Source organism: Hetaerina americana, unplaced genomic scaffold, assembly GCF_022747635.1.
Source record: "Hetaerina americana unplaced genomic scaffold, ioHetAmer1.1.p SCAF_4, whole genome shotgun sequence".
NCBI classification, from domain to species: domain Eukaryota; kingdom Metazoa; phylum Arthropoda; class Insecta; order Odonata; family Calopterygidae; genus Hetaerina; species Hetaerina americana.
The window spans coordinates 60,787,095-60,814,852 of NW_027286985.1; the positions used below are offsets into that span (position 1 = coordinate 60,787,095).

The 27,758-nt window shown below is 38.1% G+C and overlaps 1 protein-coding gene across 1 annotated transcript in view; it reads left to right on the top strand.

The window, feature by feature from the left end:
• dpy (fibrillin-like protein dumpy) overlaps positions 1–27,758 on the top strand; it is a 463,637-nt gene that overhangs the window by 242,496 nt on the left and 193,383 nt on the right. Inside the window, 6 exon segments of the mRNA XM_071590673.1 lie at positions 4,539–4,737; positions 9,354–9,458; positions 10,127–10,243; positions 25,159–25,290; positions 26,325–26,440; positions 27,212–27,470. Coding sequence (XP_071446774.1) covers positions 4,539–4,737; positions 9,354–9,458; positions 10,127–10,243; positions 25,159–25,290; positions 26,325–26,440; positions 27,212–27,470 — 928 coding nt within the window.

Here is a 27,758-nt window from a genome sequence, read left to right on the forward strand (position 1 = left end):
GCTCATGAAATAAAAAATGAGAGAGCAATCGCTTTGCGTCAGTCATCCCATGTCATAATTAAAACTATAAATATTCCCAAGACTTTAATTTCTCCTTCACAGGGTCTCAGGTGCAATCTATCCATTTGGAGGTGATTTAAGTAATCTTATCAGCTTATATATATCACCAAAATAAGTTTGGAGGAGAGCGAATGTGTATTGCCACTAGATGAAATTCGGATTTTGTAGGATTGTGGCGAATAAGGATTGAAAATGTGTGGTTTATCCACAGTTGAAAGGGCTCAAATATTATTGGAATATTTTTACCTCCATCATATTGTCGGTTCCAGCGTGTTAAAAATTAGTAAGGTTATAATTACTTACCTGCTACTTAAAGTACGAATGAGTAGGGAAACTCAGTGTTTCGGCAAGTTCGATAAATACCTTGATGGATCTATCATGATAATTCATACGTTCTTCCCTCATCTGAGCTGAAGTTGTATTTTGAAGAGTTTTTGCCACATTTTAGTGGAACGGCTGAATTCATCATTAATCCGCGTTATCCCCCTAAGCTTGATTGAGAAATACATCATGAACTCTCATGCCATGACGGGATAATTTTTTGCGTGGAAAACTAAAACTCGTACTTCTTAAAATTCAAATTAAATTAATACCAATTCACTTAGAGATTTTTTACTACTTTTGGAACTATGGTACCATTTGTGAGTTATTTTCTGGGCATGTCTTCCTTTTGTTTGCTCAAATTTTATTTTATTTTGTAGCATTAGCCCTTTTTCCTAAAGTTTGCCAACTCTTAATTCGATTACTCTTTTTGAGTACCAACAGCGGCCCTAAATGTTTCCCAATTGTAGGTTCTAAATTGCCCGTATACACTTTCATCAATAATGAATGAGATTCATCTCTTCATTTACATTTCCTCTTTTTCTATCAGTGTTTCTTTAGTCGGTTTAGATCCAACCTCTGATTTTTCTCCTCTTACTCTGAAAGTAGAGTTCTATGAATTAGTTGTTGCCAAAGTATTTTTACACATCTTCAATCCTCTGCGATGCTTTCGTTTACTTATCGTTTCTTACGGACAAGCTAACAGTAGGGGAGAATATTTTACTTTAATGAATTCGTTCCATCTATCATATGTATTGCAGGGATGACTTTAGCTCTTAGATATGGTGTTTTACATAATTTTTTCTACACAAAACACTTAATTAGACTAAGAAACAATCAAATTCTTTCATTTTAGGGAAAAGGCATTGGGATCGCTAATCTATAAATTTAACGCGGTACCGATTTTATTCGCATTTCCTGAAAAGTGGTCGTTATCCTCTTCAAGGCTACTTTTTTTGTCATATTTTGTTGCCACTTCAACGGTACTTACGTTTACGCCCCAATGTTTAAAAAAAGAATCTCACCTTTTTACTCGCAAAATTGGAGAAAAAAGTATCCGACCAGGCGAGAATCTTTCCATTGTCAGCGTTTTATAGAAGCATGCTTTCGAGATTCACGGGGATTATAGAAAATGAAGGTAAAGCCTGGCGGGGATGAGTCGTGGTATAAATTAGTAGGTTTTTGCAAGAGAATTCTCGTTCAGTTCCATTCTTCTCTCTCCAAGTGCCCTAAGGAAGAAAAAAAAGGAGTTCACAATGTTAATTCCCTGCGCTGTCGTGAAAAAAAGAATCTCTCGCAACGGGCGCGGGTAATTATGGTAGGATTAATTGGCGGAGGCGCACTTTACCGGACTGTCTCCCCCACTCCTTCTCCCTCTTTACCCCCACCCTCCAGAGCGTCGCCACTTCCGCCTACGATCGTGCCTAAAGGGACTTCCGGTAGCGGGGAGCCACCTATTGGGTGGTAGGTGAATCACAAAAGAAGGATGTGTGCCCGGATATCGCGGGTGCTAAAGTTGGCACTTTTCACGTCCATAGAACGAAAAGAGTGAGTCGCGCAGGGTCCAATGCGTTTTAAGGATATTCATTTTCAGCGTGTAGTATCCTTGTGCATCGTTAGCGTAATAAATTACATTCGTCTGCAGGCGTCAAACATGTCACAGGATTAGCAACCACTTTTTTCTTTAGAATACATCGTTGTATAAATCTTTAGAAAATGTTATACATATATTTCATACAATTCCAGGTATTTTTTGAGGAAATCAGTTCGCTCATAATACGTTATGATCTTTGCTTTCACGTTGAATGTCGTGTTATATAATATAAGTTAAGCCCATTGGACCATAGAATTTTGTGTACAGGAATTTGCGACAGTAATTCAAATAAGCCTTTGGTAGTCTACATTTACCCGACTGGTTTACTAACTGCTCATCTGTGAATACGAGTCATAGATTGCAGGTTCGAATCGCCGTAGATTCGACTAGAATATAATGCAATGCGAAATATCGTATTACATTTTCTCCTTCATTAATATTAACTGTACCAAAATGTAAGATTGTTTTAACTCTACCTAACTATTTCCAGTTCCACCTACAAAATCAAAGTAATGGAAGCTAAACTTTGACGCATAAGTTTTCTTGGGATTTAATTTCAAAGCATTGCTGAGAATCCCACTTCGGAGAAGAGATTCAAAGCTATTCCCCACGAATAACTCACGTGAGCATAAATTCCACAGCATGAACATCAGTGACCAAAAAAAGAGACTGAATATCGACAACAATTAGAATTAGTTTTTTATTATTTGTTTTCATACGAGACTAATCTCTACATAGTCACTTAATCAAATTTTGATTCAGATTCACTCCGAGTACACATTTCGGAGCGGGAAAAGTTACAATTAAATCGAATGGTTCAACTTTTGTGGTTGCAATGTCTGCGTCAGGGAAACCGTTCACCAAATTTTTTCTTCAAATGATGTGTGGCATTTTGTAATGCTTGGTATTTTTCCACATCAAAAGTTAACAGAGACGTCATCGATTCTGCTCGTAAATATTGATTGTGTATACCTCCTCGTGTGGACATTCATTTTAGCAATTCATCTTCCTTTCCAGATAGTTTCCCTGTCAAAGAAAGATGTCTCCTTGTGCTGCTGATTTTTTTTAATTTGATAAGAGCACTCAGACAAACTAATTTCCCGGTTTGATTTGTGGTACCTACATCATTTCCTCGTAGCTGATCTGCGAAGAATATTATCAAATTTCGCACAAAAAGGGGTGGAATCTTGAATCATAATTTGATAAATAAAAAGACATTAATGGTGTGGGATAATTGAGTATACTCGTATATGGCCGTTAATAACTCGGGAGTATTCCAACTAGTCATCAACTCAAGAGGTCGGTTTTTATAGGTGAGGGTAAACCGTCGTGGCAGGGCGTGTGAATCTCGCACATTCACGGTAGAGGGGTCAGATCCTTTTCCTGGGTCTGTTGCGGTTTCCCACAAAGTTCTGGTACCATTAAACTTGCACACAATAGTTTTACCTGGAGATGTCCAGGGGCACCATTGGATTTAATCTCGCGAACTCCTGGTCAGTAGCCGCATACGCTGTCCAATCGTCACCACTAGGGGTATCCCTTGAAGCACGATGAAAGAAAACGAGGGAACAGTCAAAAATTCTCGCGAGCAATTAATCAACTGCAAATCCAAGACCTCATTTCGTATGTAGCGTAGCCAACGTAGTTCAGTTAATGACGGGAAACAATTAAGTGTAGGTTCAGTGCCCTGTTAAAATCGTCCGGATGGCAGTCCCGTTTACCCGAGTTACTTTCTCACGTTCCTCTTTGCATTTCAACATTAAAATTACACAAATGATTTGCGAAGGACATTATTAAAATCTTCGCAGTTCAAAATATTGCTCGATATTAATCATCCTGAGCAAAATTGTAAAATATATACCAAGAGAAGATAAGAATATTTTTTTACTTTGGAAGGTACCTTTTTTATAGGAGAAATTTCAGGGGGGTTGTTATAGCTCGATATTACAAGTATATTATCAAATGCTTAGATTTATAGATTACATCTAATTCTTTATTAATTTATACCAGGGCAGAGTAATTTAAAATTTAATAATTAAAAAATGTCCTGTGTATTTTTTTCGTAGTTTAGTATTACCTCGGGGATGTGATGTGTCCTGTGTCACATTTTGGTTGCTCAAAAAAAGTGTTAAAATGAATTGAAAAACTAATTTATTCCATTCATCTGATGATCGAACTATGCGGAAAAATTAAGCGCTCACCTTTTTGGCATTATTTTTCGTATAAATCTAAGATATGACTCACCTTTTTACTCATGGACCTATATTGCATATCCTTCGCTCCATTTGCGGATATTATTTGAACATTTCTCGAAAAGATATTTTTTATTATTCCTTCGCTTGTTTCTATATCCAAAAGCATTACTCTGACAATTACCAGAAAGAATTTTCTTTCATTTTTATCTCACAAATTGTGATTCTTTCTTTAACATTAAATATCGTACGCTAGTTATTTCTAATTAATTACCCTTATGAGTAATGGTTAACTCTTCGGGAAATATTTGAAAAATAAACAGAGACATGATTGATATAGCAAATTCTCCACGTTTCTCTCGATTTTGCAGGCGAAGTCAACGGAAGCACAATTGAGCCCCAAACCGCGGCGGGAGATCTTCTTCCTTAACTTGGAAGACGGATACTTCGGCTGCCAAGTGAACGAATCAACGGACGTCCTCCAGCTCTACGAACTGTCCAAACTATGCGACGGGACTTCGGATTGCTACCTCGGGTCAGACGAAAGTTCGCAAAAACTGAAATGTACAGGTGAGTTGATGTTAATTGATAAGTCTATTTGGTTTATTGCGAATTCTTCGATTTCGTATATGGTGCGGATCTATCTAATAATCCCAGTGAAACTTTTTGCCAAAGCGTTTTTGGTGGATAACTATTTTATTCTATCTATAAAAGTCTATCTTATAATATTAATTCTTATAATTGCAAGTTTTATATGCAAAAAAGAATCCATAGAGAACGCTTCTCCATTTGATGAATAGTGGAAGTGTGTATTTTGTAGTCGCCCAGACTACATGATTGAGATACGCAGTTTAAGTGTAGAACTTAGTGTCCATCGTTACTAAAATATCAGAAAACTAGTTGAGGTGAAAGAAAGAGAAGAAACAACTTTGCACTTCCACACACTTTTTTAATATAACACGACCATGGTTTCGATGCTGCGCATCATCGAAGATGTGCGCAGCATCGAAACCATGTGAAGTGTGGAACTCGTGCGAAGAGTGGAAGTGCAAAGTTGTTTCTTCTCTTTCTTTCACCTCACCATGAAAGAATTCCACCAAGTTAAGCCTGAAACTGTTAGATTCAGAAAACTAGTTATTCGGTTGATTGAGAATCAGTTGTTTTCAATTACATAACTACAGAAGGAATAAAAGGGTTCAGAAAAATCATAGACACAACTAAAACCCACAACACACTATCCGAGTTCCAATAAATGATCATCATCTTCACGTAGAGATGAGACCTGGGTATTGACTTTTTTGTCTTTTGGTGGCTTTGTAAATATTAACTTAGTTCCTTTATAACAAATTATACCTTGGAACACCACAAATTTATCAAAAACCGAATTTTGTTTTAAAATCTTAGAGTAATATCTGGAAATTTTATTGCGAAATCTGGTGTTTATTTATATCTTTAGTTTATCTCGAATCTGAATCTGGGGAGCAAAAATTAGTTTCTTAAATGTGTGCTCATCGATTGCTTAGGTAAACATTTGTGAATGGTTTCTCTACATTTTAAAAGAAGCTATTAAGTTAAGAATTTAGAATAAACATTCACTGGAATATGTTGTTCAAAAGCGTTCGGAGGAAGGGTGTTTTATATTCTCGTAGAGCTCGGCACACCAGTTTGTCGAACCATTGACCGGTACGTGTCTACTGATTGAGGCACTGGAAATCCATTAGTCATCGGCCAGTACCCTGCCATTGTGCGAGTCGATGGTAATTATAGGGGCTCAAGGAAGACTCCATCATGCCCTTTTTCCCAAGTTTGTAATTCTCGTTTACCTCCCATATTTTTTGAGAAGCTTGGCGGAGCCTATTGCAGGTTTTGAGATTGAGCATCTGCTTTCGCTGTTTGGGAATGTAATTTCATATCCCGTAGGTAAATAAAAAATAATGGAGTCTCCCAGTGGGTCGGCCACTAATATTTTAGGCAATTTGTGAAAGAGCGCGTAATTTTAACATGAGAACCATTAAATTCGTTTTCGTGTGTACTTATGTGTGTGTTTTTCTAGTTGACCGTCGTAAATTATCTGCTACTTGAAGGGGCTCGCTGCCGGCAGAATTGATGTAAATAAATTATGTACCTGCTCTACCGACACACCATTATTATACCTTGGATCTGACGGGTCTGTAAAATCGCTGTGCAGTATTCATAAATTGGCAGTATCGGTTCTCCAAAAATGATGTAGATTTATGAAATTCTTAACTGTATCTGAGCTTCTGCTACCTTTAAAAAAAATAAGACTACTACTTCAAGGCCACGACCCGATTTCCGCAAATACCATCATTAATACAATTCAACTTATATAAAATGTATGGCTTAAAATTTTGAATAAATGAGGCAAAAGATCCCCATAAAATCCTGAAAGTTTTATCTCCCTCTGCCTATTTACGTTGTTCAGACCCCTTCGCATCCAATAGTCCGTTACCTTGACTCGGCGACGTTGCAATTTTCGCTGCTTCTTTGTTTGGAGGCCACATTTGGCAATAAAGCTATTGTTAGCGCCCATCTTCTTCATATATCTGGCTTGAATATATTTTTCCTCAAATTTAGTGCAGTAGGGAGGTTTGGGTCGGTATTTTTACTGCATATTGAGGTATGAACAACTTCATGCCGTCTGGAAGAACTTGTTTCCTTTTCGCAAGAGAGTTTGTCTTGAAATATTGAAATGAAAACTTTTTTTCAGTGAATCTGAAGTCATATTAATAGACAAGCAAAGTCATCTTCAAAGATCAGCGCACAACAACAGACTTCCGCTTTTGCTAACGGGAAATTACGAACTTAATATGGCCTTCGTTTCCTTTAATATCAAGGACAAGAGTACAATTGCAGTAGCATTCTTTGCCAAGGGTTTTCCCCAAGGATGAGGCGTTCGGACGGAACTTCATGGTCCAGCATATGAGCTCATATTTGTATTTCATGGGCCATGAAGAAATGATTTATTCTTCTTGCATGACAATAGCGTGAAGGTCAAGTTAAGGATTTATTGCTGAAATACTACCTCGATCAAAAAGTTCCCGGAATAACCACCGTGTGGCGCTCCCATCGTTCCGATTTGAGTTCTGTTTTTTTTTGTTAAATTGGTACATCTGTTGTTGATATTCCCTTTAAATCTTAGTGTCATAACTTGACATTTGCAAAAGTTACGTAGCCAAGAGTACATCTATCTCTGTGTGTGTTGGCGATTTTTTACAATTTCAGAAATGGATTTAAATTTGCAACAACGAACTTGTATTAAATTTTGCGTAAAAAACGGATTTAGTGGCGCACGGACGTTGGAAATGTCGGAAAAGTGTTTCGGCAACGATTCTCTAAAAAAAACGGTCGTTTACCAGTGGCACGAGCGGTTCAGAAGTGGTCGTGAGTCAATCGAAGATGATGAACGCAGTGGCAAACCATCGACATCGAAAGTCGGTGAAAAAATTGATAAAGTAAAAGAAATGTTGGTCAATAACCGCAAATTAACCATCAGAGAAATAGCGGAGGACTTGAACATTGCCTATGGATCCGCCCAAGACATTGTGGTTAATGATTTGGGTTTCCGTCGTGTAGCAGCAAAGTTGGTGCCGAAAGACCTCAATTTCATGCAAAAAAGAGACCGTGTTGACGTCGCAAAAGACATGATTTGCGAGGCTGAATCCGATCCCACATTCATCAAAAGGATCATTACTGGAGACGAGACGTGGGTTTATGAGTACGACACGCAATCCAGACATCAGGCAAGTGAATGGCGTTCACCAAATGAGCCGAGACCAAAAATACCACGTCGTTTTCAGTCAAAAAAGAAGGCAATGCTGACGGTTTTCATGGATTACAACGGTGTAGTGCATCATGAATTTTTGCCAGAAGGCCAGACAGTAAACAAAGAGTATTATTTGGGCGTTATGAGACGTTTGCGTGAAGCAATTCGCCGAAAGAGACCAGAAATGTGGGCAGAAAACTCGTGGATTTTGCACCATGATAACGCACCGTCGCACAGTGCTATCATTATTCGTAATTTTTTGACGAAAAATGCAACAAATACCATCCAACAGCCACCGAATTCACCTGATTTGGCTCCCTGTGACTTCTTTCTGTTCAATCGAGTTAAAAAACCATTACGGGGAACGCGTTTTAGCAGCCGAGAGGAAGTAATGGAAAAATCGCAGGAAGCACTGATGGACATACCGAAAACCGAATATAAAAAATGTTTCGAGGATTGGATCAAGCGCTGGCATAAGTGTGTTGCAGTCGATGGGGATTACTTTGAAGGGGACAATATAGATTTAGATGAATAAACTTGTATTTTTAATGTTCTGAATAAATTCCGGGAAATTTTTGATCAAGGTAGTAACAATAAGATAGGTACTTCAATGCTTCGCAGCTAACGTTAACTTGCGCGAATGTATCTAAACAACTTTCATCTTAACCATTGAAATAATGTTCAATCAGCTCTCCTACAACCTGAAATAGTTAATTAGGTCGCTGTTGTACGTACCCAGGGACAGTATTGTTTCGAGACATTCGGAACCTGTGAGGTATGAAAATTGGCCTCTACCAGTCAAACTGACTATGGTTAACAATTAGTGACCAAATAAATAAAATACGAGATAATTTCTCGTATTCTGCAGGTCGGTATTTCCTTTCTACGTTCATTTGTTTGTTATAAATCAGTTATTCTTTCCATAATACTTAGCAAATAAATAACTGTTCGTGTATTATATTTAACGTTATTGTTCATTTTCAATTGAGACAATTGCTGCTCTTAAATTTCCGTTCAGTGAAACATATGGCATCGATCAACTCAAATAGAAACAAAATATACGGAAATAATTACTAAATAAGAAATATTAGAAGTATCCATAAAAGAACGAAGGAAGATAAGCGCACGTTAGTTTTCACTTTGGAACGTTTTTATTTATGCGTTTGACTTTTGGCTATTTTATTTTTAGGTTCCTATTTGAGTTTTAGGTTAATGTTTAAGTAAATGTCTACGTTGAAGCGTGGAATTACAAAATTTTAAAATTTTCAATAGTCTATGTTATCTGTTGATATTTAATCTCCTTAGGTATAACTCCCTAAGGTTTATGAGTTAAATATCCCTTCAACACTTTCGATCTGCTCTTCGCAGTCCGACGTAACCCCTCTTTTCTCTTCTTTTTCAGCTGACTGCAAGAGCGAAAAGGGACTGGAATGCCAGAACGGCGCTTGTCTCGATTCGCAATGCCACTGTAACGACGGTTTCGGTGGCTGCAGCTGCGAGGTGCCAGGTGAGTTCTGGGTTCAGCTCACGGGCATCAAGTCTAAAACAAAGTGCAGTAACCCACCCAAATCACATGTGCCCGTCCCTAGCATTGCGGTTGAGATCATCTCGTCCTATACTGTCCGAAAACTTCGAATCATAAATTACGATTAATAAAGATGGCATTATGTTCAAAACTGTAAATAAAACATATGTATTTAATAATAATGCAGAATAATTTATCTAATTCTCAAGATACCTTCCAACTCATGTGACCAAAGGACTCGAGTTTAAATTTACTTGATTTACTTGATTAATTAACGATTCGCCAGTGTGGGTTTTAGGCAAGTGCACCTGGCTCAACCATCAGTTGTACCAAAATGTACATTTTGTCTCAAAATCAAAGATGGAATTAATTTCCATTCGAGGTTAATAAAATTTGCCTATCCACAATTAATTAAGAGAATTAATTATATGTAACAATGCATTCCAATTCAAGTTGTCGATGACATTTAAGTTTGAAAAAATATTACTTGTGGTCATTGAGGTGAAGTAATTGATCAATTCCTTTAGTGACGAACAGTATTTTTGATCGCGGTAATAAATTTTGATCAGCAAACTGCCGGAATACACGAAATTGCCCCTGCCCTAAATTACTACTGAACTTTGAAGTAACGACCAAATTCTTATTTTCAGACGAAAACGAATGCAAGTATCGACCTTGTGACGTCTTCGCTCACTGCACGAACACCTTGGGAAGTTTTCAGTGTACCTGTTTCCCTGGCTACACGGGCGACGGTTTCTCCTGTCAGGGTAAGTGAAAAAAAATCTTGCTATGGAGGATCGTATTGTTATTCAATATTGTATAAACATAATGCCCATAACTCAGAAAATAGCTTTCACAAAGCATATCTTGTAGCGTAACTTGTAATAGGCTTAAAATCATCAAGTGTCCTTTATTATGACAATTGAACAGTCCTGTTATTTTTTCTTGTGATGGGATCATTCTTCAAAATTCTGAGTGTTGTCCGGCATTAACAAAGCATTGTCTGGTATACCTTTTTATAACGCAGTTCATCCTCTACAATGAAGAAGATATCAAATTGAAAATAGTTTATGAGTATTAAATTTATTTAAAGGTTCCAATAATTATATCAACATTTAGCGGGTTCAAAAATAGCATAAGATGTTCTCAGTTTTCTTGTAGCAGGGAAAAGTATTCGGGCTTCCTCTACATTAACGATGTTATCATTAGTTGAATGCGACCCATTTCCGATAGCGCTTTCTTTAGACTGTGATGTAAGTCATGCTAATGACGAAGCTAATATTTTTGTTAAAATTATTTTAAATTAACTCTTTTAATGGAAATATTAATGCATTTATATCAGCAAATTCAATTCTGTGCGATATTAGGCAGTGGAATAGGACATATATGAGTAAACAAATCAATAATTCACCAGAAACAACGTCCGTGGCTGGTGGTCCTGTCGTGGCACGTGTGAAAGTTATTTACTGAGATATTTCTTGAAAAATTTACTATTCTGTTTTTAAGCGACTAGGTTCGAGTAAATAAGCTCAAGAGGTACATAGCGTGTACCTCAGTCCATCGTAAAATTAGTCTTCTATTCTTTCTTTGTTATAGCCCCGAGAATCGCTCCACTTTCATTAGGCCTTAGAAGCAGCGAATGCCTTCCCAAAGCATTGTATCTCCTGTCTTTGTTTACAATTTCTCAAAGAAACCGTTAGGCTACGGATGACAAAATAACGGAAATTCTTTATCGAATAACATCTTTGTACCTTTCTGAATGTTTCTAAACACGGTGACCTCTTCTTATATTCCATAGTCTCCTATGAAAAGTTTTCATTTCGTAAATGGAGTGAGCCCCCTTCAAAACTACGGAGAATCATGCCGTTTGTTTTTGCGCCTAAAGATTTAAGTGGCTCCTACTTGGAAGATTTTATCGCTGATAAATATGTAGTTTTTTATTGTTTTTAGATTAATAACTAATGTAGTCGTAAGCGTCTGATCTTTATATCGCTAATGTCTATGAAAAACTGTGTCTACCAACTAGTATGCCTTTATCAGTAGCGTCCAGTCCTAATTTATCCTAATGTCTATAGTATTTTTTCAACCCTGCTTTGAATTGTTCGTGCCGAACCTGTTACAGCTTCCAAAGAAACTGTGGGAGATGCCGCAGCAGTAACTTTTAACGGAGTTCAAATTCGAATGTATTTGAACTGTTACAGCTTATTTTAATTAACGTTTTTGAGATGGCATAAATACATTCCTTCTTTGGTAGACGTCCGTTGTTAATTTGAGTTTGTAGAGAGTGCAATGAATTTTAGATTAGAACAGCCAACGCCGTATCCCACACGTGTTCATTAGTTTGCGTAATTCATCTCTATGTAATCGGGCATAGCCTCATTTCTCAATTCTGTGCAGGACGTTTACAGAGAACTTTTACGTCAGACGAAAATTGGGTGTGGAAATATTTTTATTAATCTGAGTCTACCGATAAAAATTAAGATAAAGCGTACTTAAGATTAAATTATTCTAAGTACAACTCTCGTATATTTTCCGACGACTCTCAACTCTTTTCCTGATACTGATATTTGCCGATTATTTTCCTCTATTTTGAGCGTGATTCTCGTTAATTCGAGTGAGTGTTAATTTAAAAGCTCATTCCGAAATTTGAGAATCTTTTTATCTCTGTGTCTTCTTCTCCTTCTTAATCTAAGTCCAAAATAACTCGAAGTTTCTGCTACATAACTCCAAATAGAATAGGCTCGAACGTTGCCGTTTCAATTTTATGGTCGCGAGGTGAAAAGGTCTCGGAATCCTTCAAATTATGAAAAATGAACAGAATAACGTTCAATCACTCCTACTGTTTCTTTCTTCTTCCAATTTCCCGACTGGTTTAGAGAGATTTCCCATGATGATTGCAATTAAGGTTTTTTGCCTCTTGGTCTCCACCCAGTCCGATTAACAGAGATTTACATCTCATCTTCCCACGGAAAATAGTTTTAGGGCATACCGCTTAGTGTTCTGGCCCTTAATTGTTCAGCTACCACCTAGACTTTAATTTCATGCTTCAAGATGAATTTTTAAAATGAAGAATAAATGTAAATCGCTGCCAACATTTTTCATTGTAGCTGTTGATATTTTTAAAATTTCTAATGTCTCTACAATAAAGATTTTGGAATAAGTGCTGCATCCCATGGTAAAAGTATTAATTGACATGACTAAATATGTCTTCAAATATACTTACCATAGCCACACTATGGCAGCGGGATCGTGTATGTGGTTGAATCCCTCTATGTGTTTCCCTTTAAAAAGTGGTTTCGGGCACTTTATTTTCTTCCGCTCATTCGATTGAAATTCCCAGGAAAATTATTACGTTAATCTATTGCGTTCTGGGTATACATGTGTGAAACTAATGTGTAAAGATCATGAACGAAAAATGCGCTAAAATAGTGATATCATGCGTCGTGTTCTCAGTCATAGACGAAAACCATGTGCCAACTTATCCATCGAAAAAATGGTAGGTTTGCTGATTATTACAGTGCTTTATTTTGAATTATATCCAGAGAATGCCCGCACATTGTCGCACAATGGAGCTTTTATCGACATCAAAATGAAATTTTTATAGATCTTTTAATATATTTCCATGTGTACTCATATTTTTCATAAAGGATGTTTGCCTGGAATAGGAACTCTTTTTTCTCTTCCGTAAGGATCCAGTTTTTAAGAATAAAACGGTTCAAACCATATATTGTTACACAACCTACGTCCCCTCAAATTTACTTGGATAAAAATCTTAGACATTGTTCACCTCTTGATAGCATCCCCATGACAAAGGTTTGCAACACGCTGATGGATTTCTTCGATGAAGAGTCAGTCTTGAAATTAAGATATTAGAGTAATGAGGGCGAATGAGCCCCGATAATGAGTGCGAATGGGCTCATGGGATGTATAGGTTCATTTTTTTGCTGGTATTGACGGCACATGGATGGCGTAACTTGCAAATTCCTTTTCGCAGTAGATGCAATTTGCATGTTTTCCTACAGTGCGCCCAAAATTGCCGACATTAATTTGTGTCATCATTTTTGGCCTTCCTCACTGCGTAACCTCTTTTTCTTACATGGATCGGTAAAAAAAATACTTTCGCCGCTATTTTGAGGTGGGCGTAAAGGCAAAAATAGGCTGTAATTATTACTCTTTTCCAACTCCCCGCACTCCCTAACCCAGCCAGCGAGAGTTTTCCCCGTTGCCTTCGTGAGGCTGGCCGAGAAAAACGGTAGGTCGGTACAGACGTTTTTCGGTTGCGCAGTTAAATGTCAGTAACGTTATGCCACACAGGCTGTTATTTCATTCATGCCATGCGTCATAGAGAATTACTTTCCTTTGACTTTCTCCTCTGTTGCTTCGTTTCTGAGACCAAATAGATTAGAAGTCCGTACAAAAATTAAGTGGATATGAAAGACAGCCAAGATTCCGACGTTGTAAGTGCATAGAAACTATTGATTGCTTCACGTAAAATAAAAATTTGGAGCAGACATTTCTCTTTTCAAGCACCAAATGCCTCACTTTTGTAAATATTAGAACTGTGACGTTACCTACACTAATTTTGTCCTTTCATTGATATTGGCAAGGTTTTTTTGACTTGATTTCCTTTAGTGATAAAAATTTGTGTGTCACTAAATTTGCCTTTCATCCTCGTACATTGGAAATTTAGAATTAAATAATTTCATGTAGGAAAAAGAAAAAAAATAATCCTGAAAAGGTCCTCTACTTAAACATCTAAGCTCCTACTCCTTAGAATATAACTATATATGATAGAATAGAAATAATAAATCAAGTATGATTGCCCGAAGTTTGATGTGAGTTTTTATTCTTACTAATTCACTAATCTATTTCATTTTTGATAGGTTTATTTCTGTCTCTATATGCACTAATACTGTGCGATTAAAAGCTGATCCGGTGATAATGTACGTAAGCTTTAGGTTTTTTTCAAAGTCAAGTACGTATATTCTAAGCCAAATAAATACCGTCGTGAAGAACGAATTTTCTCTCATCTGTTACGAAATAAAAACGAACTGTGCCAAAATTTAGTGCCAAACTAAGTTTCTTGTCAGGTGCGTAATTTTGGGCCAGTAGTATAACTTTCGTCTTTCCCCAACATTGCGTATTTGTCGCTGTTGAATTCCAATCATACATTTGCATAAATCTATTTAAAATTATTGATATTTCGCAGTTTGCATTGTTTCGTCAATGTGTGTTATGTTTCTAAAATCAATAATATCGGTTGTTCTTATTCATTTTAAAGTTGGCCCTAGTTCGGCGCCGAAATTTTGTGCAGGTTGATCTTAGTTCTTTCAGTAAATATTATTTTAATCATTTTATGTTTTTAATCTAAAGGAAAGATTCAGTGGCGTGGAATTGTATTTCGTTTGCAGTCAATCGCATTGATTTTTAAGTATTTCATTTTTTAATGTAGTGATTTCGATCATTTGACAACTTAAAATTTTGATACTTTGTCCGTGTAAATTTTTGTTTTCTGATATCGACATTTAAAAGCCTTTTCTTATTTTTGCATCCACACCTCAGAGGTACTATTTGCTCAAAAGAGGTTTATATGCAACCAACGTTATCGTGTGTCCCTGCAAACTTGTCCCCTACCCAATTAGGAAGGAAATGAGGTAGCATTTTCTTGTGCTAAAAAATAAAGTCTCCCTTTCCTTGACATGATAACTGCCATTGTTTCAGTCCTCGTCTTTCTTTCTACTTCCTTCCTATGCAGGCTTCTAATGATAGATTCAACCAAGCGAAAATTCGCTATTATTTTCTAAATTTGAATAAGTGGTGTAACAACTACTCGAAGAATTCATTATTGCCTATTATAAGTAAAATTTCCCCTCTTACGTGTGTGACGAGGATGAATTCCTCGCACACTATTGTGTCACGGCACTTTTGCGAAAAAGTGTGGCATTTGGGATTGGAGGCACTTCATCACGTCTCATGATGGAATCATCTTGACGAGGATAACGATTTAAATGATTTTACTGCATAATTTTCATCAATGGGACATTTTTTGGTGGCTGTAAAGGGTAAAAATGTTTACAGTATTGCTTTTATTTTAGCTTTGATCACAAGCTTATAATTTTGCTTTTTACTGTAGCATTTATTACTTTACCTTGAGTAATCCATGTCATTGACGTTTTAGTGTTTTCTTTCTGTAATTTTTTTTTAATTTTGCAATTTACTGAGCTTCACTTCAGTTTACTTCAATTTATTTTTTTTTCCTTTTCAGTTATTTTTTGAAGGGTTACTTTACTTGAATTACGTTTTTTATTATTTATTATATTTGTAAGTTAATTTTTACATTTAATAAATTATTTATTGCGCTCGTCATTTTTTTGGATGCTGTCAAAATGCACAATCTCTCTAATAAAAATGTATGGAGGATAATTATTATTCGGTAGTCTAAAATTTAAGATAGGTTTCAGATTGGCATAGACTGAGCACGACTACATTTCTTAGCCTCGCCCAACGAGACGCGATGGGTGTCAATAACAGTTAAATATAAATATCAGATTCGTAAAACTCCGAAAAGTGGTTTTATACAGATTTGCGCTCTTTTGTCTTTATCAGCTAGTCTCTTCATTTACCCCCATCATAAATAATTACGTATTTTTTATTTTCACCCCTCTCTCTATCCCTAGTGAGCTATCCTATCCTATCCTACCCTATCCTCAGAGAGCGTAAAAATGATGTCACGAATTTCCCATAAGCTTTGCCACCTCATCCTGAAGATATAGAAAAATGACTGAGAATCGATTGATTCTTAATTTTCGTGTCTAAGCCCGCAGAAAACGAGCTATGAAAACGAAGAATACTCTAAGAACAAATTTTGCGGAAGAATATATTTCTCGTAAATAGTGATGACTATTGTATCCTCTTTCCGTAATACCTAGATTATTTTTATGTCTGTCACGAAATAGAAACTTCCTATGTCGCAACCAGCGATTAAATTTATTTCGTCCTTACATATCGTGACGCCACAGAGAGAGAAACTTATTCATTCCCTTTTTCGGAGGGCAAACTCAGCCTCCCCTAAAAAATTGCGTTATGTCAATAGTGGATGTAGCATACGGCATCTTCCCTCGCATTTCCTTGAATTTACTCCTCCCACTATCAGATTGACGTGATCCACTCGTAGCCTTCTGTATTTCTTCCCATCCATTCCCCCTTTCATTATTGTCTCCTGGGGGTTGTTCTAACTCAGCCTCATGTCCAGTAAGCTTGTCTCTCCTTCTTCCCGACATATCATTCCGATCCCTCGTAGGTCTTCTCCGTGGGCGGTTCGCTCCAACCACTTTAATTTTATTTTAAATCCACGTAACTGTAGATAATGACTCCTACTTATGTAGTTTAAAATAATCTCCTTCGGGAGGGCTCCTTTCTTCGGAATTGCCCGGCGCCATTCGTGCAAATTTTGAATGCTAACCTGAAGGAGTGGACGCGATAGGAATCCTCGGGCAAAAAAAATCCGAACCACCACCGCCCGCAGTAGCGTGCCGAAGATTTTCTGCGCGGGGGACTAGGGGGGGAATTTGAAGAGGGGGGGCGTGGGGGGAGGGGGAGACGTCTCGGAGTGGGTGGAGAGCTCGCTCCCCTCGGCCGAGCACCACACCCCTGTGGCCGAGCCCATTCCGGAACAACACAGCTACCAAAACTTCCGACCGTATTCGAATTTCGCGACCGTATTCTTGCTTTCGGTCCCGCGGGCGGGGCCACTCCTCCTCCTCCTCCTCCATTCCATTGCCTCCTTCCTTCCTCTTCTTTCTCTTCCCTGGTGCGAGAGAGGGAGTAGAGGGAGCCCTTGCAGAGTTCGCGCGCTTGTGTGTGTTGCGAGTCCCCCTGCAGAGGTCGTTTACCCCCGCAAAGTGTGCTCCTCTCATAACGGTTCCGAGGAGAGGAGAGTCCTTTACAACAGCGGCGAGCGGGCGGGCGGCCTCTCCTCTCTTGCTCTTTTCCTTCTCCTCCTCCCCCATCGCCCTCCCTCGCCCTTGTGCCTCCACTTCCCAAACAATGCTCCTTCCTTTTTTTCCCTTCCCTCTCCCTTTTCTCTTTTTTCCTTTTTGCCCATCTTCCTCTTCTCCGTCTTCGTTTTCGCGCGCCTCCCCTCCCCCTCGTACATTCTTCCATTTCATTACTCCCCAGTCCCTTCCCTTCTCCCACTCTAGCGAATTCTCCGACTACGCGCGCTTTCGCTTCAAAGGGTCGGGTTCTCACCCCGCTGTTGCCATTGCGGCAGGTATTATGAAATCGCACGCCGTAAAAGACGGTCGACGTGTTAAACATCCCAAGCAAACTAGTTACATCAACAAAGGGAAGAATGTTTAGGTTTGTTATTATATTATAATAATATCAACCATAGAAAATGATGGGAATGTGTTTTTCCCACTGAGGCGTAGAGTGCTAATTTTGGGCGATATTCCGTTCTCCCGCAAAGATCCTGAGGAAGCAGTGCCAACCCAACTCCATCATTTTCCGCAACTCTCACCATCGGTACCGCCCTATGGATGCGAATATCAAGCATTCTATAGCAAAGTTAAATGCACAAAGATATAGTGCACCGAACGAATAGGTTGAACGAAATATTTTCTCACGTGCAGCAACGTATGCATCAGGAAATTAAACAAAAAATCAATCAATTTGCTACTCTCTCCCATTTATTTTCTGCTTTTTCTTAGTGATTTGATTTTCTGTTCCTCACGCACGCCCAAGGTCAGACTGAAGAGTAAGGAGAATGTATATGTAGATGACCAAAAATCGAAGTTATTGACCCGAAGTTTGATTTATGGAAGAGGGCCGAAAGTTACTCGTCCTATCCCAAACGGCGCTTGAAATAATGCAATCATGGAAGAGGTGTTTTATCGATGGGTTTTTATCCTGCATCTGATGTCCATAAAATTACTGTCTGAATATCAATCGTGTCTGAACGCGGTGCCGACCGTATTTGTGGAATATTGTGAATTAGGAACATGAGTGAACATTATAGCCCGATGCAATGGTGAAATAATGAGCGAAATTAGATTGGCCAAAATATCACGAGCTGTCATCATCCCTCCACTTCCTTACGTGTAGAATATTACAGGGAGCACGCTTTTATTTTGTGCTGGTAAGCCGTGACAGTGTATATCATGGTAGCTTTCAGTTACGAGTATAATGAATCATTAATATGATCCTACGGCTTGATTAATTTCCGCATTTTAAAATTAATGCTCGTTATTTTATTTCTCATGAAGTTCTCTTTGTTATTAGCATGACCTGTATTTTGACCCAATACGTTAGCTTACATGTAAAAATAGAGAACTGCATAATAATTGTGAGTTAAAAATTTACATTAAGTGACACAAATATACACTACCTCCAGGAAGATTACTATACTAATGATCATTTTAAAACGAAGAGTTTATTTACAATCTCATCAGGATTAACTAAGCATGTATGACTGTATCTCATTACACTTTACTTTTGGCAATGAAATTGCCCATAAGGAATAAAGTTATTGCACTCAGAGTAAAAATTATGAATTAAAATCGTATTGTTACCATGATCTCCATTTTTATTGCAACGCCACTTGTAGAACTTCATTTCGATTAGCGCACTATTTCAGACGATTATTACGGCAGAGAATTAATGCAGATCAAGTTCTGGCATTATGTCCAAAGGAATGTATTTTTGTGATCAATTAGTAAATATTTCACGAATGTATCAATGCAACTGTTTGAAAATTAAATATTAGTTTTTAGTTTATCGATAGATGCTGAAACTCGCTTCCAGGATTGAACCTCAGAGAAAAAAATGGGAGAATTATTATGATACGTAATTAAATTTTGTCAAGTTTAGAATTATCGTTGGGAGTTTTAACCATGTCAACACATTGCCTTGAAAAAATAATAGTAAGATATATTCTATTACCGACTGTTAGAGAGAATACGTAATGCGCATTGAATTAGCGATCAATGATGAATTGGTTCTCAGTATATTCCTCAACTCTAAGTAACGCAAAAATGTTCGCCTTATCAGGTAGGCCATAGGGTCTATTGCCCTAAACTTCGGTCTACTGGAGGAGTTTCACTCGCTATTATTCCGAGGGTTCAACACCTGTCGCACGATTGGATATTGCCATGCAATGTATATTCTTTTTTATTTTCACTAACGGTGCAAAACGGTGTGTGGCGCTGAAGCACATAAAAACCAAGCGCAACCACTCGGAGTGCTAACAGGTGGTGGATGGAGAATGAGTGAAAGTTTTCGATTCCCACCATTTGAACAGACTCTGTTTATGGATAAAGCTACAGTTACACAAGCCAATCGAAAACAGCACATTAGTGTTCGTGAGGGCAATGCCAGGTCCGGGGTGTGGGTAGGCGGAGGATGGTGGGGGTGATTCGAAATGTGTGATCAGTTTCAAAATATTTGACAGTGAGTTACAAAGAGGAATACATGTCGGTGGGATGCGAGGAATGGACCCACCAGATGAGAACGTGAACTGAGGGTGGCAGCTTCCTTCCTGGGATTTTATTGGTATACAAGAATGCACTTGACCCCGGCCGATTCCCGGCAGAATTATTTCCGGCTTCTCTCTCCGAACCCCGACACCCTTCCTTTGGACTTCTGCCCCGGGGCCGGTGTCTCCCGACTCAGCCGCGATCCCGTCTCGGCTCCCCCTTATTTTTTCACGTGGCGACTGGGGTCAGCGACCCATTCGCTCGCTTCAACGTCCTCTCGTCTGGTGGTGGGTGACTCGCTTGCAGTCCGGTTCCCGGGGACGATCATCGACCCACCATCTCGGAGGTTTCTCTTCATTAGTGCTGTTGAATACGAGATGTAATGATCCAAATCCTGAAATCCCCCGGTTTTTATCCCGCATAGAAATTAGCCTCTTAGTCCCTCTTCAGCTGGAGCAATAAGGACAAATGCCACACGAGCGTCGTTAAGAACTGGACTCTCCTTGGTGTTTGGCCATTGGTACCGGAGAATCTCCCATTATGAGGGGTGTAGGATATCTTTCTCGATTGAAAAGAAAATGGTTTTTAATTAACGCGTGGAAAATTTTCCTAATTCATAGGACAAGGTGAATTGTTTATCTTATTATGATAGTTAAATTGTTAACGTCTAACTTTTGCTGACTATAGGTGTATGATTGGAAATCAATTCGTGTGTTCGGAGCATTGGTGTTATAAATAGTTTATTGAGATTTGACATAACTTAAACTAGGAATAATATTTTTTCTGTCTTCCGTTTAATTTCCTCCTGTGGAAGTTCATCTTAACCATAAGTAATTTTTTTCCTCAGTAGTCTTGGGCCCAGGTCCTTTCTTTAATATCAGCAGTAGTCTTCCGAGTTTGGGTGATGGACCCGGTTTTTGTTTGTTTATTTGGCATGTTTCTGTAATAGTTCTTAAAATATGAATTTTGGTAGAAACCTCTAATGCTCGATCATAAATGCAACTATTTTGAAATTTTAAACTCTCTGAAAAATATCTTACAATTTTAATTGTAATGTTATACCATGCATGGGTGTCTTGTGAATGCAATATTTTCTTTGCTTGTTTATTAAAAAAAATTCAGAGAAATAAGTTCATTTTACTATTACGCCCATTCAATTACTATCATGCCTAAAGCGAAATAAGGTTCTAATGAAATACATTAGAATACAAACACGTCTGAGAGAGAGAAAACTGCATACAGATGGTCTCATGGAGTTGGTTCTTAGGATAGGTAATCAAGTCTGCGTGAAAGACTCAACTCTTTTTTAAGTAATATTCGTTTATAAATCTTAAGTGATGATATTCTTCTTATGTTACGTGTTTTTCGGGCGATTCACGATTCAATGCTTCAAGGGATTGATTGAGTTTCACTGTCCATGATTTTTGATTCGCGAAAGGGTCCTCAGAGAAATTTCCTCGCCCAGGCATGGTTCTCATAATTTACTGCCATATCTAAAGTCTCGTCATTGGGACTTGGAATCGCCCTGAGGGAGAGAGGTAGGCCCGGTTTTACATGTTTTTCGTGTGAATCTTAATGGGGTAAATTTTTAATTCCTCGTTCCATTCATCTGAGCCACGGAGGTGACAGTCAGTAAGTCTTGTTTAACCTATGTCAGAGCAAGGAGAAGTGGCGTTCGTTTTCCGTCAAGGCATTCTTTACACTGTTCTTTGGGGGTCGTACACTTGTGTGACCATTTTTTCGATGTGAAGAACCACGAGAGCGATTTTGATGAAATATGTATCAGTATATTCGAAGATGCGTGCGATAAATATTTGATGGGCATTCTCTTCTCCAGCCTAAATCGGATTGATACTTGAATTAACTAAATGTTGTCGTATTTTATTAAAGTGAGTCAAACTTTAAAGTTTAATTTAAGATTGGCCATTTTTGAGAGGCTGTCTCAATCAATAAATAAAGATCAGTCAACATTGGTAAATATTTGCGCAGGGGATTTGCCTTTGATGGCAGACCGTCATGCTTCCACCTTAATGGCTAATGTATTTTCATAAATTATATTTTCTAACTGATTCTTCCTGACCGTACGGGGACACAGCTTCGTCCAATTTCCAATTCGGAAAGCTAACGCTTACTCGTAAGTTTTACGTTGTTACTAGGAAAAGGTGAGAGTATTATAAGGTCTGATTTGAGGTCTCCGATTCATATTTGGTTGTACAGAGCCCCGATTTCCTTAAATTTCTTCTACTCGAAGAAATTTAAGGAAATCGGGGCACTGTATCTTGAAGTAGTATCTTATCCTTCTAAGATATTCTAAGGTCTTCAGTATTTCATGATCGTATTTTTCGATGGCTCCAGGGTTAGAATTAATATAAGGCCGGAAAGTACCTATATGTAGCTAAAATATCTTTGGTAATAACGTGAATTGTAGTGAAATTTAAGTTCAAGTACTACTCGTCACTCCGCGATGTGTTGTCTTTTTGATTTTTTTCTATCGAGATATGTAATTACATATAATGGGTATTTCTTAGTGTAATCACTGGTATTGCGACGCCACTGTAATAAAGCCCACAAAATGAAATGCTGTGTAGTTGCAGATAAGTGTTTTTTATTAAACGACTTCGAAAACTCGTGTTGCTTTTTATAGTTGCTTATTATATTAGCAGCAGTTTGCGAGTACGTAAGTACGCATTCATTTCTGTGAACGCATCTTGCTCCGATATTTCCACGTATTCCACTCAAAGCTGAAGGTGCACTTCCTCTTCGGGAGATGTTCGAGCACGGAAGTCAAACTTTGGTGAGGGTCTCGAGAAACGAGTTACCCGACTTTTTCCTTGGGCTAAAATGTAAACTAAAGGGACGCGGCAGCATCTTACTAAGAGCAACGGATGCCATGACTGCGAGATGTTACGTCAGGAATTATTCTCGGTGGCATCGCGAGCGGGAGATGTGAATGGTGCGAGGAGTTGGCGGGAATAGAGAAGGGGGAGGGTAATGGTGGCAGTGATTGGGAGGAAGAGGGACGGGCGGGGGCGGCGAGTTGCCGTGGGAACGGGTTCTCTCATGTAGAGGCCATTGGCAGGGCGATGGTCCCTCCATCTCATCATCGCCTGGGAGGGGACGACGGATTTTACTCCCCCCCCCACTCGCCCTCCTCCGCACTCCTTCCACTTCACGCCCCGGGGGAGAGGAGACTGGAGGAGGGGATGCTGGGAATTTCTGCGGAGTTCCGCGGGCTTCTCTCCCCCTAAGAAAAGGGGCGACGGAGAATACGTGCCTTGTGTTTTCCTTTTAGGGAGATAGCCAGCTCGGGACTGTCTTTCGCCAATGTTTTCTGGACCGACCGAAATGAGATGCAAGCGTTGAAATCTCCTCACAGAGGCATTGGGAACTCCCTTTTCATTTACAGCCCTCGACCCCGCGTCGCTTTCTCATTTTTTTTTATTTAAAGGTACATCACGAATGCAGTTCACTATTCAGCGCTTACATTCTGACCCCGTGCGTCACCAAAGTGTCTACTATCTATAATAGGTAGTCGCTCTCTATTTCTTCCTCTGAACTCCAATTAAAATGAAGGCTCCCGCCGTTTTATAAGGTGCTGCAGGCCTCGATAATGAATGTGCTTGCCTTTAAATGCCTTAAATTTAGTGAATATCGCAATTAGCAATAATGGGGAAATGATTGCATCTTTAGGTCGCTTTAGCTACGAGTACTTTTCCTCAACGTACTGTTATGCTTGTGGCGCTTAAATTTGGCATTGACTTCCATTTTTTGCTAGCCTTTACTCAAAGTCCTCTGTTTTTGTAAAACTCAGTCCGCTTATGAGCCAGATTAGTCGGAGAGCAGTTGAACACTATTACGCTCTAACTCATTGATAACTTGATGACCCCTTTCATGCATAAATATGTGTATATATATATATATATATATATATATATATATATATATATATATATATATATATATATATACATATATATATATATAAATACACATACATATACATGTATATCTACATGTATATGTATGTGTGTGTATATAATATATATATATATATATATATATATAACTCAAATATTTAGGGCACGATTTGCCTTACTTTCGTGCATGCTGCCGTCAGCATTGATTGGAGTCGGCAAGTTATTGAGAAACATCCCACGCTTGAAACACCTCAAACTTCAACGAGTAGGATTGAACGAAACACATCTCCTGTTTTGGCTAAGCTCCTGACAACGTCAAGACGGCATCCCGTTCAGCCTGTGAATAGAAGTCACGTACATGGCTACACATTCAGTTCTACGCCTGTACATATGTCCGCCGCCCGGACGATATGCGCATATAGTAAATGTTTTTTGACGCTGGCATATCCACCATACTTTTTCCGATTGCAGTTTAGCAGAAGCATTCAAATTTACGAATGAGCCATGAAAATACAAGACAGACTGAGTACCTCGAAGGTGAAGCTAGAGAAATGAAGGAAGAATATAATTCATCATTTTGTGATTTTCTTTGCATTTTCATAGTCCGTCATTGTAACTCGTTTCGTGGATGGTTCAAGGATGTTGTACGGAAAAAATTAGGCTACTGAGTGACTCTACTGCCGTAAAGTTATACACAATTTCGTAGGCTGGACCTACAGTACCGATTTGTGCTGCTCAACTGCATCATACAATATGTTTTACTTTCACTGAGGTTAGTTTGCGTCTTTTTTTCTTCGGTGTAGTACTAAGCGAATATTGAGCATTTTTTCTTTATTTTCTTTTGTTAGAAAAGATGTTGTTTCAAAAATTCACTAAGCATGTTAAATTTGGTAGTTTTTAAATGCATAAACATTTTATTTCATAGTTGCTCCATTTTCTGCTCAGCCACACCGTCCACCATGCTTTGAATACCTACGGCCACTTGTATTATTTTTTGATATTGTCTACGCTTATGTGGGGTTAAAAAAGTTAATTCAGTCTTTAAAATGATTTTCAGTGGGTTCAATACCAAAAATTTCTCATTATATGACATAACCCTGATTGTGTTTTGCGTCTCTTAGTTCCTCGAAGAAAACCTATGAGTAATAGTTTCAATTAGCACCAAGGTACTTATCAGCCTGAACATTACACAGGCATGCCATCAAATGAAATAATTTAGCTAGCTATCAGTATTCACATAAATGGATCTTCACGAATGAGTAATTAATTTCTGTGTCTTTTACTTAACAGACATCGATGAATGTCAAGACCCAATTTTGGCCAGTCGGTGCGTGAAAAATGCAGAATGCTGTAACCTTCCAGCTCATTTCGTATGCAAGTGTCTACCAGGATTTCAAGGAGATGGCGAAGAAGAATGTTTTGGTAAGTTATATGTATGTTACAAATATACTCGGAAGGGATGATCGAATCTGGGAGATGGATGATTTGATGATAAAACACTCCTGATTCGTTTGGTTTCTGAACGATTTATTGCAATCCACATTCAAGATGCATTGTACAAGGGCATATCCCCCATTTTGGGCTCATTTATTTAACCCTTATTCCCAGCAAGTTATGCATCACACTCTATTATCGTTATGTGCATACATCAGGGGGCTTATTCCCAAACTCCTAGTCGGTTGATGCTATTCTTCAAACGGCATCCGAAAATGGCATCGGAAGCTCTTCCGTAAAAGCGCCAGACTAGCATCGGTTACGACCGATGCCATTCTGATTCCCCTGAAAAACTATGGAAGAGTGAAAGTTAATGCCTTCTGCATGACGATTCAAGTTGATGGAAGGTTGACAAAAGAAAAAATTCTTTCAATCAATGACATTGGTTGAAATGATAGTTCCCAGCAATTGAAAAACAGCAGCCGCGGATTATTTATGTTCACTGAATAGTTTAATTTACATATTTGTCGGTTCACTTTTAAAATTCATTATTAAAGTTATGTAACACATATTTACCTCGTATTTTTTAATCATAATTTTTATATCATGGATAGCTTATGGTAGGTAATACAGTCTGATATAAAATTGTGAAGCAAGAAATATTTGGTACTATTTTGGATAGTATTATCATTGGCCGTGCATATCCATTTGCCTCTGCAAACATCATTCATATCACAAGTCATTAAAAAAATAAGATTTGAGTATGGAATCGTATTAAAAGTAAAATCAACCCAAGACAAACGTCAATCATAGAGATTTCCTCTCGAATTGAAACTCAAGAACCTTCTAATGAAGTGTTATTATTCATGGAATGAATTTTTAAAGGACAAGCAATTGTAGCATTGTGTTTTTATTACATACTTGATTAATTAATTTTTTCTACATTTTCTTTCTCAAGCATGTTCATAGTGTGGAAATGTATGGTGTCTCATAATTAATATGAATTTTATTACATTTTACAGATGTGGATGAATGCAAGGATCCAAATGCCTGTGGTCGAAATGCTCAGTGTATAAACTTGCCAGGCAATTACACTTGTGCCTGTTTGGAAGGATTCGCTGGAAATCCCTATGATGGAGTAAGTATTACTCATTGGTACTTTTATTCAGCTGTCTCCATGGCATTGATCCACATATGCTGGTACAGTTTGAAAACTGGTGTGTCCAAAATACTGTTGGCTAGAATTCTATTTAAAACTGATTCAGAGTAGTTTGTAATTGGCATGTAGATTTAGAAAACGGCATCTAGAATATTGCAGTTATGATTTATGCTCAAGAAATATTGCTTTGGGATAATGCCAGGTTACAATTGGGTACCAAAATTAATTTCCTCATATTTTACTTCACAGTAATTGCTGTGCTCTTTCTTTAAATTTTACTTTTTTAATAAAGCCTCTGAAATCTGAACTCTTGATATCCTCTAAATTGCTACTTGGAAAATTTTAGGAAGAATCATTTAAATTTTAAGGTCTGGGTAGGGCTGAATGAAATAACTTACATGTATGTTTACATTCAGTATTGAGCTCTTCCCTGTACCACTATTTGTATTAAAATTTAATTTAAATATTTATTTATTTATTTCGCCCAATTAGCTATTTTTTAAATTGGTTATTAATTACTTTTTTGTGGCTGTCTCTTGTGCTCAGTTACCTCTTGCTGCATTCACATAGACAAGCAGTTGAGAGGTGTGCAGACAAACCTCTCAAGTGCTTCTTACTTCTGAGACCTCTTTGCTGCAGTTCCAAAAATTTCACAAGAAACAAAATCTCAGGCTTATGCCATAATTAGGTCAAGTACTAGCTTATGGCCTCACTGAAGTGAAAGTTAATCGTTTTGAAAATGAATTTCAGTGTGCTGACAAAAATGAATGCAAGGAGCGCAATGCCTGTGGGCCCAATGCCCTCTGTACCAATGAGCCTGGCGGTCACAAGTGTTCTTGTCCAGAAGGCTTTGAAGGTGATCCATATAGCAGACAGGGATGTAGGGATGCTGATGAGTGCCTTGCTCGTGCGCCATGTGGAAGGAATGCTTTATGTAGCAATGTGGAAGGAGGTTTTCGTTGTTCTTGTGTTCCAGGATATCAGGGTGACCCCTTTAGTGGTTGTGCAGGTAAAAATTTATTTTATTCTTCTCATCGCCTATAATTTTTATCCACATACTTACCTACTGGCTCGTTTGTCTATAAATTTAACCATGTCTTTGTTGAGTAGTTACTTTCTGCAAATTGTGTTGTGTGTGATTTTTGTTACCTCTTTTCCACATGTTTTTCTAGATTGCATATAGTACCAAAACTTACTTCTTGTTTATTGTTTTCACTAACCTGTCCAAGTACTGTTTTTCATTTTGTTGATGTCATTGTTACTATGTTGTGTTGTAGCATTGTCTTGTTGAGTATTT